Source organism: Plectropomus leopardus, chromosome 5, assembly GCF_008729295.1.
Source record: "Plectropomus leopardus isolate mb chromosome 5, YSFRI_Pleo_2.0, whole genome shotgun sequence".
NCBI classification, from domain to species: Eukaryota; Metazoa; Chordata; class Actinopteri; order Perciformes; family Serranidae; genus Plectropomus; species Plectropomus leopardus.
In genome coordinates, this window is record NC_056467.1 from 26,419,522 (window position 1) to 26,435,099 (window position 15,578).

Genomic DNA, 15,578 nt, shown 5'->3' on the forward strand with positions numbered 1-15,578 from the left:
AGTGAATGAGTCTTTAATATTTTACTGAGGAACATTAGGTGAGTAGAAAAATGACCAAGGCTTACATTCTCTGGAATGATTCAGCTGCTGATGGAGCGAACAATTTTACATTTACCACATAGCTGCTCAATGTTTTCCCTCTAATGAAGTATTTTCACATTGCAAAATGAAAGCAGTAAGGCTAGCTGTGAGAAATTAAAGCCAGGGCACCTGAAGGACACGATCATTGGATGTCACGTTTCATTTCCCTTGCAAAAAATGATAGGACAAATGTTGAGAACTAAGACAACTTTTCAGCATTTCACATTCATGATTACCTTCTGATCTGAGATCAAACACTGGAACGGTAGAAAACCCGATCACACAATAGTCTATTCTGACTGATGTTTCATTTGTTCAAGCAAGGACGTCACTTTCTCTATAAATATTTACAATAATCTGTTACAACAATCCCAATTCATAAAGCATTGATGAAGAGCTTCATTTAAAACCACAAGGTTAAGAATTACAAGAGAAAAAATCAACATACAGTACAAACATTACAGTACAAACTACAAATATACAAATATAGAAATATATTCTGAGGTTTTAGCAACCTTTTGACACTTTAATGCCATTTCTTGTCAGAAATCACATGTAAATATAAAAATATAGACAATGCTTTTGTACAAAATATTGACATCATGTATGAATCTCCATTCGGATGTGCAAATTAACACTGATCAACAGAAGAATGAGGAGTTTTTTTTTTTATTTCACACAAACATACACAAAAAAGGCAAAGTCCATTTTGGCCTGTTAGTCGTGTAGTTAAGCTTTTCTTCAGTAAGCACCAGAACTTCAGTTATTTGGACTTCTTAGTGTAACCATGTGTACTCTTGAGAAAGAGATAGCATTTACTCATTTCATGTTGCAGCCCCTGTGGTCATACAGTAGAACAAGTCTGGGACAGCAATGACTCTGTTTTAATTCACCCTTCAGAATTTGTCTTTAAATCCTCAACTCTGCCTCCTCACTGTGCTCTAAATTGTGTTCGGTTGTGCTGATCATCGATGCGGAGGGGCCCTGTGAGACACTGAAGGGTGTAATTGCAGGAGAACGTGCTGCCAGTGGTGAGAGAGAGGGGGAGAAACTTGGAGACATGGCGACTGAGGAGATGGATCCCTCTGCGCTGAGGGGAGATCTTCGTAGAGAAGCCAAGTGTGGGAACGTCCTCCCTACGGCAGGCTTCGGAGGTACAGTTTTGGCCCCGGGGTGGGCCACAGAGGTTATGAGAGGAGGAGGGTCGATTCTTGACTCGGCCTTTGCTTTGTGATGAAACGACCTGCGGGGATGAGGAGGAGCTGTTTCATCTTTTAAACGTGCTATTTCAGTAAAAACGTTAGCTAATGGTTGGAACTGGGGACACCAGTTTAGCAGGTAGTCCCAGTTATAGCTGCCCCTCAGCTCCTCATCACTAGCCACGATGGCTGTCAGCGAGCCATCAACAGGAGGTTTTCCATCCTCTGGAAAAGTATAATCTTTAGGGTGGGAGATGCTGAGTCCCCGTCCCACACCCACATACCCACCCCCCTCATCCCTGTAGACTGGCACCTGGCCAGCTAGTAAAGTACTATTCAGACTGCCCAGTTTCTTCCCTTTGAACCAGTCGATGGAGGGCTCACAGGACACATCTGACAGCTGATCTGCATCCTGCTGGATTCCAGAGTCCGGACCTCGGGCAGAGATACGCTCCTGCATGGAGGAGGAGATACTTGACACTCGTGGGTATTCGTTAATCATTCTGATCTCGTCATCCTCTGCTGCCTCTGCCTCAGCAGAGCCACGGCCACTGGAGTGGGAGGGATCAAGGGACCCACCGCGAGTGTATGGACCCCCACTGCTGCCACTCTGATCAGCTGTGTATCCAGGCAGGGCCTGATGGTATATCATCTCGTTTGCTGCTATCTTTGTTTCCTCAAACTTGTGCAGCATGGTGCCTGACGCCGGTGTCCGTCCGTGCGCTTTTCTCTCCCTTTTCTGACGTCTTAATTTAACAAAAAAGAGTGCAACAGCAATTATTATGAGTATGACTATGGTCCCAAGTGAAACTGCAATGACGCTGATAAGAAGCATATTCACGTCATTGGTGAGACCAAATGATGTATGGGTCACATCTACAGTAACTTTGGCCCCTGCTATGCGGGATGTCTCCAGAGGGCTGTGAGCAGTCACGTCCAATGTCATTACACGCAGCTCTCTTTTCGAGCGACTCACATGTCTACTGTAGCTGTCCATCTTTAAGGAAATCTCTCCTGTTGATTTATTGACTTCAAAATAAGGCGAGCTGTCTGCTAGAGAGTAGAGGACAATGCCATCCACGCCTCCATCCTCATCTTGGGCTTGCACTTTGCCAATGATCTGGCCTTTCTTTGCTCCCTCAGGCACTTCAAATGAGAACTCGGACGAGGTGAAAACAGGATCATACTCATCCTCCCCTGTAACATAAACCTGCACTGTTACAGTAGCAGAATAATTGCCCGCATCCATGGCAACAGCCACAAAATGGAAGGAGTTTACCTTCTCAAAGTCAAATGTAGAGCGAGTCCGTACTTCTCCTGAAGTTTGGTTCATGAAGAAGGCCTCTCTTCCCTCTGTAGAGCTGTCTAACATGTAGTACCTCAGCTGTCCAAAAGCACCTCTGTCATGGTCAATTGCATGCAGCATGGTGACTAAGGCATTCTGGGGTCGGTTTTCCCTGATGCTCGCAGTTATTACTTTAAGGGGAAAGAAGGGACGGTTATCATTGATGTCCTTCACCTCGATACTGACTGGGGCCAAAGCATAGTGTCCTTGACCATCAGTAGCTTGGACAACAATCACATGGGACCACTGCCTCTCACTGTCCAAAGGTCTCTGCAGCCTCAAGGCACCAGTCCACTGGTCCACTTGGAAAAGGTTCGTCTCATCCCCTGAGCTTATTGAGTACTGCACCTCTCCATTGGGAGCAGAGTCAGGATCTGTTGCAGATAGTTGCAAGATTTCAGTTCCTGCTGCTGCACCCTCGCTCAGCACCACACTATACTCGGCTCGGCTGAAAGCTGGAGGGTTGTCGTTGGCGTCTGTAACACTGATAAGGATAGGCACGCTCGAGCTACGCTGAGGGATTCCACGATCAGACACCACAACAGTCAGGTTATAACTTGGCACTGCTTCAAAGTCCAGCTCCTCCACCAGGATCAGGCTGCCGACTGTCTGGAAGCCCTGCCCCTCCAAGAAGCGCACACTGCTCTCAATCTGGAAGGCATTTCCTGAGTTGCCACTGGCAATGGCAAAATCAAAACCACAGTTATCCCGGGACAGGTCTCCATCCACAGCCTCTAATGTCAGAACAGTTGATCCAGGAAGTCCATCTTCACTCACAGTGGCTCTGTACTCTGACTGGTGGAAGATGGGGGCATCGTCGTTGACATCGGACACTTGCACTTGGACAGTTGCAATGGATGAGAGGGATGGAGTGCCCTGGTCTCGCACCTCAATTACCACCAGGATGGAGGGATTCTTAAAATCAAACTCTGTTTTTTGGTTCACAAACAGAGTTCCTGTAAGATTACAAAGAGCATGGTCAGAAAAAGAGCAATTTTATTTGATTTGTCTCTCCAGACCCCAACATATATATTATCAAAGTTGTTTAACCCTTTAAAATCTGAGCAAAATGACTTCTTTCAAACACATGAAAAGAAGGCAATAAGCAACTAACAAAAAAAGACCCCCCAAAAAGCAAGAAATTAGTAAAGTTATTTAAAAAAAAATTTAAAAATTACCTGAATTAAACAACAAAAAAGAAGAATAAAAGAATAAGAAACAGGAAATGTACTGCTGAAAAGGGTACTAAAACAAAACAGTAAACATAAATAAATAATAACATATGTTTTTTTTTAAACTATTAAAAAGTATATAATATAATACATTCAAATACAGGTTTCTTGATGTTTCCGCCTTGCCATTTTATAATTTTCTTAGAATTCTCCTTTGGGTTTTGTACGTTTATTTTCAGGTCATTTCCTTGTAACTTTTTACTTATTTTTTGCAATTTGCAGGACATTTCATGCGATATTGCGGATTGCCTTTTTCCCCATGTTTTCAAAAGTAATTAAACAAAATGTGCTCACATTTGAAAGGTTTAAATGCTTGTGAAAGGCATTTGAACCAAGCACAAGAAAACTGATGTTGATCCGGGGTTTAAAGGGTTAAAATACAGGGAAGCTTGCTGTTAAATAAAAATGAATGATTCAAATAAATATTTCATTTGTAATTAATTTTGTAAACACAGTACCAGGTTTGTCGGGAGCGTTATGTAATGCAAAGGAGTTGCATTTTAGAACAGGAGACAGAATAGCTTGAGGCATAAAGAGTCCTTTTTTATAATTCACTTATTTTTAGATGCTATGTCATGCAAAACATCTGAGGCAAATAACATTAAATCTGGTTTTCAATAACTTTAATGAACAAAATGATTAAATATTTTGCAATATCTGTTGCAAATGTGTGCAAACCTCAAATGCATATCCAAGGAGAGCCATAGGGGACCACATTTTTATGAAGGGTAATTAAAGGGAGCTCTAGGTTAAGCGGAGGGAAACAGTTATAAATAACCATAAATGTGCACACAGTAACCTCACCATTGCTTGGGTCAATGTAGAAGACGCCTCTAGATGATGACATTACTCTGTAGCTAATTTTCCCATTATCCCCGGAGTCACAGTCTGTGGCCGTTACTGTGATGACAGCACTGCCTGCTGGGAGGTGCTCTGATACCGTCACCTAATGAGAAACACACAATACAGGTATAGGTATATACATCAACAATCTATATCTAACAGTCAAAAAGGTGGTGGTATATGCAGGTGTGTGAAAGCAGCTGCACCTGATACAAATCTTGTGTAAAGGTGGGGGCGTTATCGTTTACATCATCCACCAGCACAGTGATGTTGGCCTCGCTCTCATGTTTAGAGTCAGATGAGCGGACAGTCAGAGTGTACCACGTCCTCTCCTCATAGTCCAGATGGCCCGTCAGAGACACCCCTCCTCCATAACGATGAATCCCAAACATGCCCTGGCTGCTCATATCCAGGTGTAGTGTGTAGGAGAGGGCTGGCCCAGAGTCCACATCATTTCCTGTTACTTGGGTGATAACTGTGCCGATCAGAGTGTCTGTATGATAATAAGGCGGGGAGGCAGGAAAAGAAGACATTCAGGTTGCAGCAGAAATGAAGCACAAAGCACAAGAAAAACTTTATCAAGAAATATCCTGTTCTGAAAAGCCTTGATCTAATAGACAGGAAATGAACAGAGGAACTTGGCAATAGTTTGTTTCGTAATAGGGTCAGACTTTTCTCAGTGAGCCCCGCTGAGTGAACTGCGATGTGAGGCTTTATGATAAGATCACTGCACTAACTTCCACTGTGAAGCTGACTTACCCTCCGGCACACGGATCTCCCGATGCTGAGGAATCATGGGACTGTTGTCATTGAGGTCGATGATGATCACAGTGAGGGTGGCAGAGCCAGCCAGCCGCGGGGTTCCCCGGTCTGTTGCCGTAACAACAAGCCTGGTGCCACATAATGAATGTCAGTGTCTGAACTTTTAACTGTTTCACCCACCACCAAGATCAGCACGTTTTGTTTCAGACTGAGCATAAAAAGTTGTTTTTTTTTCTAACAAGAAATATGGCTCACTTTTTTTGTTTTCATGCAAATCTGGAATTCATCAGATCTTATTTTTCAACATTAAAAAGTGACTGTGAAACAAATTTAAAAAAAATCTATAAAACAAAACTTGTTCACAATCTGATTTTAAAATACACAGTCTGCAGGGCAAACATGATTTTCTTTATATAAATTTGGTGCATGACCATCAGCTCATTTGTATTTCTCACAAATTCTCTCTTCTATTTCCATAACTGAATCTACTTTCTGAGCAGCTTTTGTTCAAAGACAACCTAATGCAAACTGCAGTAATGCAAACATACAGTATATTCTCATTTATTAAGAAAAATGTAGGTATTTTTAATTGGAATTCACACAAAAATAGCCTTACAATTAAAATAATAAAGTTACTACAAAATTATTTGAGAGAGAATGGACATTATCACTGTAACAAACATTAAACATGCATGTGTGAAGGGCAGAGATGAACTGAGGGGAACCACATGGCAGGATGTGATAACAGACAAAGAGAAAAAAAAGACTCACTTTGTCTGCGTCCAGATCTCTCTGTCCATTATGGCTGCAGTGGTGATGCTGCCAGTCAGTGGGTCTATCTTAAACAAGCCACTCATGGATGATGACCTGATAGAGTAGGTCACCTGACCGTTCTGACCCTGGTCCAGGTCATCTGCAGCAACCTGAGGAAATGACCGACCCATTTTGGAAAGAGAAATACAGAAATATTTGTTACAGTTTACAGCTGTTTCAGTGTAACATGGACTAGTAAGCAAGCACGAGTTCTTTTCTTTTCTACAACTTCACACTTTGAAAACAGCCAACCATAATAAATGTGTGGGGGACAGGCTACTACACCTGAATAATGGGAAAATCGTAGCCCTGTGCCTCTCTAATGTAGGCTACATAGTTCTGGAGCTGAAAGCGTGGCAAGTTGTCGTTGACGTCCTGAAGGATTAAGTTGACAGCCATGTAGGAGCTGGAGGATGCCGTCTCAGCTTTCACCACAAGGCGGAGTTTTGGAGTCTCCTCATAGTCTAGTTCTTCAGATTTCTGGACCCATATTTCACCTAATTCACAGAAATAACAGTGAGTCACAGTTTAGATTTGGAAAACATTGTTTAAGAATGTGTGCTGCCATCTCTGCACTTACCAGTAATGGAGTTTATTCCGAAGGATTGCATTCTGTTTCCACTGAAAAGACTGTAGCTGATACCAGTTTGAGAGCCATCAGGGTACTGGGCCTGAGTCTGCGTTACGACTGTGCCTGTAAGGCAAAAAAACACAGTTGGTTTGAGATTTTTACTTGAACTTATATCCTATTTACATTCACAAATGTTCAAATAAACAGATAAAAATCTAATATGAAAACCTTTGGCAGCGTTCTCCTGCAGACTGACGTCTCGAGCCGTACGAGAGAAGCGAATCCCCCTGTAGCTTTGTTCCCTGATATAAATGATAACCACCCCCAAGGAGGACTGAGCCGGGTTTCCCTGGTCCATGGCCTGAACTATCAAAGTCCTCTGGCTTTGTGTCAGAGTCTGCAGCTTCTCTGTGGCCTGGATGTCTCCCGTCAGCGAGTTGATGGTGAAGCCCCTCACAGGGTTGGCAAAACGATAAAACACAGAGCCATTAGCCCCAAAGTCCTTGTCCTCCGCCCTCATGGTGGCCAGCACTCGGCGACTGGACACACTGCTGGCGGAGATGTTCACAATAAGAGGGTCCTGGATGAAGAAGGGTGCGTTGTCGTTCACATCCTGAATGTAGACCGTCACCTGGGCAGTAGAGTTTCGTGGGTTTCCTGGGGAGGAGTCAGTGGCACACACCTCAAAGGTGTAAGAAGCAGTTCTCTCTCTGTCAAGGGGTGCTGCTGTGATAATGCGACCTGTGTTCTGGTCTATGATGAACATGCTCTGAGAGCCACGGCTCAGAAAGTACAGCACCTGGCTGTTAGGGCCCTGATCCAGATCAACAGCTTTCACCTCCAGAACCAGCGAGCCAATGGGAACATCCTCTGAGACATCTGCAGTGTAGCTGCTACTCTGAAACTGGGGGCTGTGATCGTTGATGTCCATAATGGTCACCTCAACAGTAGCTGTGCCGCTGAGGGAAGGGTGGCCCTGGTCCTGAGCTGTGACTGTTAACGTATACCCAGCTCTCTTCTCCCGATCCAGAGGCCTTGAGGTGGACAGCACACCTGACTGTCTGTCCAGGCGGAAGTCTCCTGATGGATCTCCAGCTGCAAGGAGAGCAGTGGTGAACGGTTATAAAAACTTATCAAAGATAATATACAATGCAGAATCATTGAACCAGTTAAGTTGATAAGACAGAAACTGAATGGTACAACAAAACAAACTGCCGAATCACCTGTAATTTTGTAGCTTATCTCTCCACTATCTCCTGCATCCTGGTCAATAGCTCTCAGTGTGAACAGAGGTAATGCCTCCAGGTTTTCAGGCACCTCTATAGTGTAGTAGAGACGGCCAAAGAAAGGAGCATTGTCATTTTCATCAAGCACTCTGATCCTCACTGTGGCTTTGGCATAGTTGGGAGGGAGGCCTTCATCTTTTGCATAAACTGTCGAAACATATGAAAGAAAGAACGAAAAAAAACACAGCAGCATTAATAGTAACTAACGACAAATTTGAAAAGTATGTGATGGTGTAGGAGAGTGAAAGGGTATTACCTGTCACTGTGTAGTACTCCTGGAGCTCCCTATCTAGCAACTTAGTGGTCGTTATTACACCTGTCACTGGGTTGATGCTGAAGCCCTCCTCTGAAATACCACCATATGTCACTTGCCCATTAGTTCCTACAGAAAAACACACAGTGACTTTGCCTTAATTTAAACATCGAAAAAAATATAAACCAATAATAAAATGTCTCCAAAGTGAAGAATATTAATTCCAATAATCTGTAAATATTTAACAAAAACAGAGCATTAAGTAGAAGGTATTTGCTGTCTCTTGTTAATAGCTTGTATCCCGATTTGTTTGTTTGTCATTAGTTTTGCTGTCTAAGCGTTTGGCAGTGACAGCCCTCCCTCAGGTGTCTGGATGCCAGATTGCGTGCTAACAGAAAGCAATCTGGCAACCTCACCTGTTTACTTCTCTAATTGCTTTTGGACAGAAAGTTTATAATCCTTCTGTTTTATGTGCTTCTGACTAAGTCTGAGGGAATGCACTCTTTCTGTACCCAAACCCCCACCCTACTGAGTCAACAATTAAAAACAACTGTTTATGTCTGTAATGTGGACACATACTCAGCACATGAAGGCTGCAAGGAATTACAGGCAATTTTACAATCTCAACTGCTGAAGCAGCACAATTTTATATCTATTTTTAAAGAATACACACACACACACACACGTACACACACGGCATGATTCTAGTAATTTGCCATTCAAAAGCTATCTAAGTGTCTTGTTTAACCCTTTGAAATGTGGATCAACATCAGTTTTCTTTTTTGCCTGCAGACACATTTCACAGGCATTTAAACCTTTGAAACATGAGCAAATTGGTTTGATTTCTTTCAAAAACTGATTGAAATGAAATGTAATGTCCCACCAATTGCAAAAAAAATAGTAAAGGGTGACAAAAAAAGACCAGAAAATATGCTTTTAAAATGGGAGACAGAACTATCAAATAACTAGTTAAAAAAATTAAAAAATATAAAAACAACAATATTTATCGCTATTATAATTATACATTTAAAATAAGGTTATAGAAATATATACATTTATTATTCATACATACATTTTTTGTTTTTATTTTAGCACTTTTTTCAGGTAATTTTTTTTTGCTGATTTTAGCTCATTTTCTTTTAACTTTTTTAAAAAGTCTCTTTCTAATTTTTCAGTCTTTTTTTCTTAAACTGCTCATAGCCTTCTTTCAAGCCAATTGGCTCAGGTTTCAAAAGGTTAAAATAAGACTAAATTTGGTTTAAAGGGCATTTAGGTTGCATGTAACTACATATAATCAGCTTTTTCATGATTATATGTTAACATGTAGTTTAGACCTGTTTCACATCATAACATAGTTGTTTTAGACATGTAAATTATTTACCCATTATATCAACATTATTAAAATATTAACTTTCCCGCTGGTGGTAGTTCGACCTGCAAATGAACAAATCAGGGGTCACTGAGAACGCATGGTTGACTAGAAAAGTCGGACTGCATACTGCACCAAAGCTGCCATAACTAAGCAAGTGCACATTGTCTGTCTCACCTTGGTCCAGATCAGAGGCGGACACTGTCAACACGCTAGTTCCTGGAGGCTGGTTCTCAGAGATCTGGGCTTCATACTGACTCTCCTCAAACCAGGGCACCTCATCATTAACATCAATCACATGAACACACAGCAGCTGGCTGGACGAGTGCTGGGGTATCCCATGATCCTCAGCGGTTATTGTGAGGTTAAAGACGTCCTGCTCCTCACGGTCCAGAGGTTTGAAAATAGACAGAGAGCCTGTAGAGAGATGAATCAGGGGTGAAATGTGAGGAGAGATTTCCTGTATGTGTGTGTGTGTCTGCGTGTGGGTGTACTTTATTATAGCCTGTTTTGCAGAGGCAGTTACACAAGACAACTACTTTATGAAAGCGTGCTATCAAAGGCAATAAAACATGCCACTGTCCACGGCTGTGTGTAGTCAAATAATTTAAAATGCAAGTGTGAAAAGTTGCCGTGTGAGGGCCAAATCAGAGTTAATCTCATCCACACACACAGCTCTGCCTACCTGAGTGCTACCACCACCACTGCTGTAACAGCCCAGCAGTCTGGCCACAGTTTATGAGTTTTTCCATTGGAGATGCCGCAGCCATCGAGAAAGAAGCAGTAAACACACGCTCTAGACACGCAACAACCAGGCCTGCCGTGCTCCGTAGAAATTAGGGGCACCCTTGCCTTTTCATTATCCTGCCCTAAGAGGTTAGAGCTTGCATTGATTCAATTTCAATTTCATGCTTTAAAATGAGCTGCAACTGTTAAAAACAGAGAGTCAGGGCTGTTTGGTTTTAACTTTTTTGTTGCATGTTTTTGCTTTGTATCTTGCTAGGACTGAGATAACTTGCCCCTAAGCCTTTAATCTGGTAGGAGTTACAGGCTGGAATATTTTCACCAAATTTGACTCCCCTGTGATCCTGCCGTATCCCTGGTCACTGATAACACATGGGCAGAACAAAAAGACAGTGGGAAACAGGGAAACGTTTTCATTTTGGATGTTTTTAATTCCAACATCTTAAGCCTAAGTGAGGTTTGTGGCGCCAACACTTTGGACTGCAGTGTGAGGGTTAGCTGAGGTTGCTCCAACAACAAACACATTTTTCTTCGCTTATATGTACAGGTCATTTATCAGCATTTGATGTGATAATCCCTGAATGGTGCTGTCTCTTGTAAAGAAGCAATTCAATATATCACCAGTGTACTCTCCCTGTGCTCCAAAAGTGAAATTAATGACCTCCCTTCTGACAATGAGAGATGAGAATGTGTCTCACTGTGTGACTTTATATATTCCTAATAATAACTTGATAGTTCTGTCTAATGTGGCAAACTGTGAGTAACAGGAATGAAAAAAGAGCTCACAGAAATGGTCCCGGGTCTGTGGTCACTGACCCCAAAACGGGAGCAAACCAGGTGCTCAGAGGATTAACTCTGTCAGTTTTCTAACAAATAACCAGTGTGCATGAAAACACTTCAAGATGAGCACACACATTGGACTGAAGTGGCTTGCATGACAGACGCTGAATGTTTCCATCCCAGAGCTGCTCTAAGGGGCATCCCAGTTGGTGACTTAAAGGGGGAAGGCGGAGCCAAGGCTGACACGTGTCTCAAACACCACAACAAAGCCCACAGGACCAAATAGCCCAAGGTCAACTTTGACTAACTGAAAGAGTCTCATGCAAGCACACAAACACATATGTGCAGCCCCACACACACAAACACACAAACACAAACACACACACACACGCGCGCGTACACACAAACACGCGTAACTGATCCTCTCTCTAATGGTTCCCAGAAGCCCGAGCAGGAGGTTCTTTGGTCTTTCATGGGAATAGATCCACAATAACAGATGATGGGTTGTGTGTGTGCGTGTGTGCATATGTGTGTGTGTGTACGTGTGTGTGTGTGTGTGTGTGTGTGTGTGTGTGTGTGTGTGTGTGTGCGTGCCTGCGTGTTCAATATTTGGCAGGCTACTCTGTCTGTCTGGCCTCCAACTGAAAGAAATAAGTCATGAAAGGTGAAGCAAGAGTTGTGTGGCACTAAGACGTAAGCAGAGTATTACAAAAGTTTGTGTGTGTTTATGTAGGGGGAGGTTTGGTAATTGTGGTTGGGGGGTTGTGTGGAACCACATGGAAAGGTGAGTACATATGCAATGCCAAGTAAAATTTAAAGGTGGTACAAATGCTGAAAAAATACCATGAAAAGATCCAAACAGAGGTGAACAGATGCAGATTCGCTTGTCTGCTTAAATTGAAAATATTTCAGCATGAGCAAGGGGTTTCCAAAACTCAGTAATTCCAATGTACTGGAGTTCACAACAGGGACTGGAACTATACATATTTATAGAGGACAAGCTGAAAGTATTAGTATTATTAAAACAAATAGGATAGGGAATGGCTCCAATGAAAATCAGAAATTCTCTGAGGTAAAGTCACCAATTTATGAGAAAAAACACATAGCTTAATTTTGCAAGGCTGGATCAACTTCATGAAACCACAGATGCCATTGGTAGACAAGGAATCCCAGCAAACATCCAATCAAGAAGTCCCATTAGAGTTCAAATATAGTTCCAAAATGGAAGTTTTGGCAAATTCCCAGGATTAAATCTGGTGATCTGGTGAATCTGATGAAAAATAATGTTAACATGAAGCATCCTATTCAGCTAATCTGCTGAAGTATGCATTCAGGAGCTATGGATCCTAAATAAACTAATAACAATAAGTCAACAAAGAACTAAAAATAATGAGCCAACGCTGATTCACACAAGACACAAACCCTCCTGGTTGAAAGTCCTGTGGTTGACCCATTCATCCACCACAACTTCCTCTCTGTGTGTGGACTTCAGTCTTTGTACTGAGTCATCTGAATTACTGGCAAAAAGCTCAGAAAGCAAACTTTTCCCATTTGCAATCAAAAACAGCTTGGATAAAGACTTTTAGCTCTTGAAAATTCATGTTTTTATCATAATTGTTTTCTGTGTTTTTTTATCACACTCCCACGACTCCATATGTTAACCCTAATACAAAGTTATAGAAAACACCTTGAAAGGAGAAGCTTAATCAGAATATCATAATTTTCCTCCAAAGATTTCTCTCTGTTTGACCTATGCAACACTATCACCAGACAGAACATGGTTGATTCTGCAGTGCCCCAAAATATGTTAAATTATGTGCATTGCAACTATAATATGGCTTGGGTTAGAAAAAGTTTGCAATTATTGTTAGAAAAAACTCAACCCTCATTTTGGGGCACAAGGACACACACTGGTCACCAGTTAATTAGCTAATTAATCAGCTGTATGATTAACTCAGCCACGTCCAAAGTCCGTCTGGGAGGGCCAACCTGGGACCAATTTAAATAGTCCTCAGCCTGACTCTCAAAATATACTATATGTGGCGTGCCACACACTTTCTTGACCAAGCAATATCACTTTGTATTTTCACTATTTACCTCACAATGGCAGGACTATCAAATAATTTGTAGACATGCATCAAGTAAAAACTACGCAGGCAGAGCTAATATGTTTTAATAAACAGTAAACAAGGAAACATCTGGTTACCTAAAGCCTCCTGCAGAGTGTGAGATTTTAGCAGTCTTATACATTTAGTGCAAGCTACACTGTGTGACATGGATCTAATAAACTTGGTTACAACATCAAGTTTGATGAATGCAGACCGTGTGATGACAACACCTACTGAATCGCAGGCTATGACTTATGTCCATCAATGTCAATACGCAAGAGCAAAACGTCCTTGGTGTTCATCATCCATCTACACTGCTGTAATGTTCAGAGCTAAATGCAAACTAACAAAGCGATCCCTCGCTATAGTGGCATTTATGTGTGTCAAAAAAAGTCTGAAGAAAAGGATGAGGAGGAGAACTTGGACAAGGTTGTGGCTGGGGAAAAGAGCCCAACTTGGCATGCAGGTTTTGCAACGAGAGCTTGAAGTATTAGCATATATTAGCATTTAGCAGAATCATGCTGATCAGTGTGTCATTTTATGCTGCATTTCGGATGGTTGATTAGTAGATGTAGGTCATAACATCATTCACACAGTGTGATGGTCATCTCAAAGTTCTGACACTGTCACAATTTTATCCCAGGCTGTCTTTCATTGCACGACCATGACAATGGTCATCCTTGAGCCTCTCTCACTGCGCAACTTGGGACCACTGACTGAGAGCCACGACCAAAGATATTGTCACGTTTCTGTCAAGATGGTTATTCTTTTTCTGGGACAGCCCAAAATTGCACATTGTATACCAGGCTTAACAGCAGACATTTCCTGCGAGGTAGAAAACATGACCACAGCAAGGAAGCGTAAAGACAACATTTTCACTGAAAGATGAAAGTTGCCTTTGTTTTATTTCTTTGTGATTTCTTTTTAAAATAACCCATTTAATGCAAGAAGCAGCTGGCCCCAAGCTATTGTCACATACCCCCCATTTCAAAAAAGTTTGGACACCCCTGGATTAACCCATCTACAACCCCAACCTCCGCATCCTTACTTTGTGCCTTGCAACATAAAGCACACATCACCTCCTCCAGTGGAACTGGGTTGGACTTACCAGTGTTGGGGTTGAGGCTGAATGTTCCTCCAGTGTTGCCTGACTGGATGCTGTAGGTCACTCTGCCATTCTCCCCTTGGTCTGCATCTCTGGCCATGACATACAACGCCACGAAGCCCACTGGCTGGTCCTCCATCACACTGACAGCTGTTGGTGAGCTGAAAACTGGCGGATTGTCGTTCTCATCGGTTACATACACCCTCGCTGTGACAGAACCCCAGCGCCTCTGGCTGGCATCGAGGGCTGAGTCTGTTGCCTTGACAACCAGTATCAGGTTTGAGGTGACCTCATGGTCCAGCTCCTGGCCCAAGGAGAGAACCCCAGTGGAGGGGTCGAGGGTTAACAGGCCGGGAGTGTTTGGCCACTGCTGGAGAATAGAGTACTTCAGCTCGCTGTTGGGCCCACTGCCATCCTTATCCATGGCCTGGAATGTATAGACAGAAGAGCCAGCCTCCATGTTCTCAGAGATGACGATGGTAATGGGGTCCTCGGGGAACTGAGGGGCATGGTCGTTACTGTCCTCTACGTCAATGTCCAGGTTGACCAGAGTGCTGCTGGGAGGGGCCTGGGAGAGGTCGTCCACCTCAATTTGCAGAGTGTAGCGTGCGTCTCGTTCATAATCAAGAGGACGAGCCAGATACACGTCTCCGGTCAGACGGTCCACAACAAAGGTCCCATCTCGGTCTGTCCCCCCCACCACTGTGTAGGTCACCTCCCCCTCCTCTGGGGTTTCTCTGTCATGAAGGCGAACTGAGCCAATAACAGAGCCAGGCTTGGCCTCCTCCACAGAGTTGAAGGATATGGAGAGTGAATTGGTCTTAGAAGCAGGTCTGTTAGTGCTGAGGACCTGCAATGAGGAGGAATACTGTATGAGGACAGAGCAGTGCAGCAGTTAGCTGCTTGGTGGCAACACAAATTTACAATTCTCAACAGAAAGAATGGAAATGTTTCATAGATTTTTGGGCAAAGCAAAAACAGATTGTGTGCACTGTATGTGCTCGCTATGAAACCAGTTACAAGAGATTTTTATAGACTTGAATAACACGCCTGCTAACCTTAATCACACTTAATCTGGTGCTCATGT

At 42.8% G+C, this 15,578-nt stretch overlaps 1 protein-coding gene across 1 annotated transcript in view; it reads right to left on the bottom strand.

The window, feature by feature from the left end:
- Nucleotides 1–712: 712 nt before the first annotated feature.
- The window catches only part of LOC121943513 (protocadherin-16-like), a 90,864-nt gene continuing 75,998 nt past the window's right edge, over nucleotides 713–15,578 (bottom strand). Inside the window, exons 10-21 of the mRNA XM_042487034.1 lie at nucleotides 14,495–15,341; nucleotides 9,932–10,171; nucleotides 8,389–8,514; nucleotides 8,070–8,279; nucleotides 7,075–7,941; nucleotides 6,856–6,969; nucleotides 6,561–6,772; nucleotides 6,234–6,385; nucleotides 5,460–5,590; nucleotides 4,907–5,193; nucleotides 4,662–4,803; nucleotides 713–3,581 (exon numbers count right to left, since the gene is read on the bottom strand). Coding sequence (XP_042342968.1) covers nucleotides 991–3,581; nucleotides 4,662–4,803; nucleotides 4,907–5,193; nucleotides 5,460–5,590; nucleotides 6,234–6,385; nucleotides 6,561–6,772; nucleotides 6,856–6,969; nucleotides 7,075–7,941; nucleotides 8,070–8,279; nucleotides 8,389–8,514; nucleotides 9,932–10,171; nucleotides 14,495–15,341 — 5,919 coding nt within the window. The 3' untranslated portion in view covers nucleotides 713–990. The remainder of the gene's footprint in view (nucleotides 3,582–4,661; nucleotides 4,804–4,906; nucleotides 5,194–5,459; nucleotides 5,591–6,233; nucleotides 6,386–6,560; nucleotides 6,773–6,855; nucleotides 6,970–7,074; nucleotides 7,942–8,069; nucleotides 8,280–8,388; nucleotides 8,515–9,931; nucleotides 10,172–14,494; nucleotides 15,342–15,578) is intronic.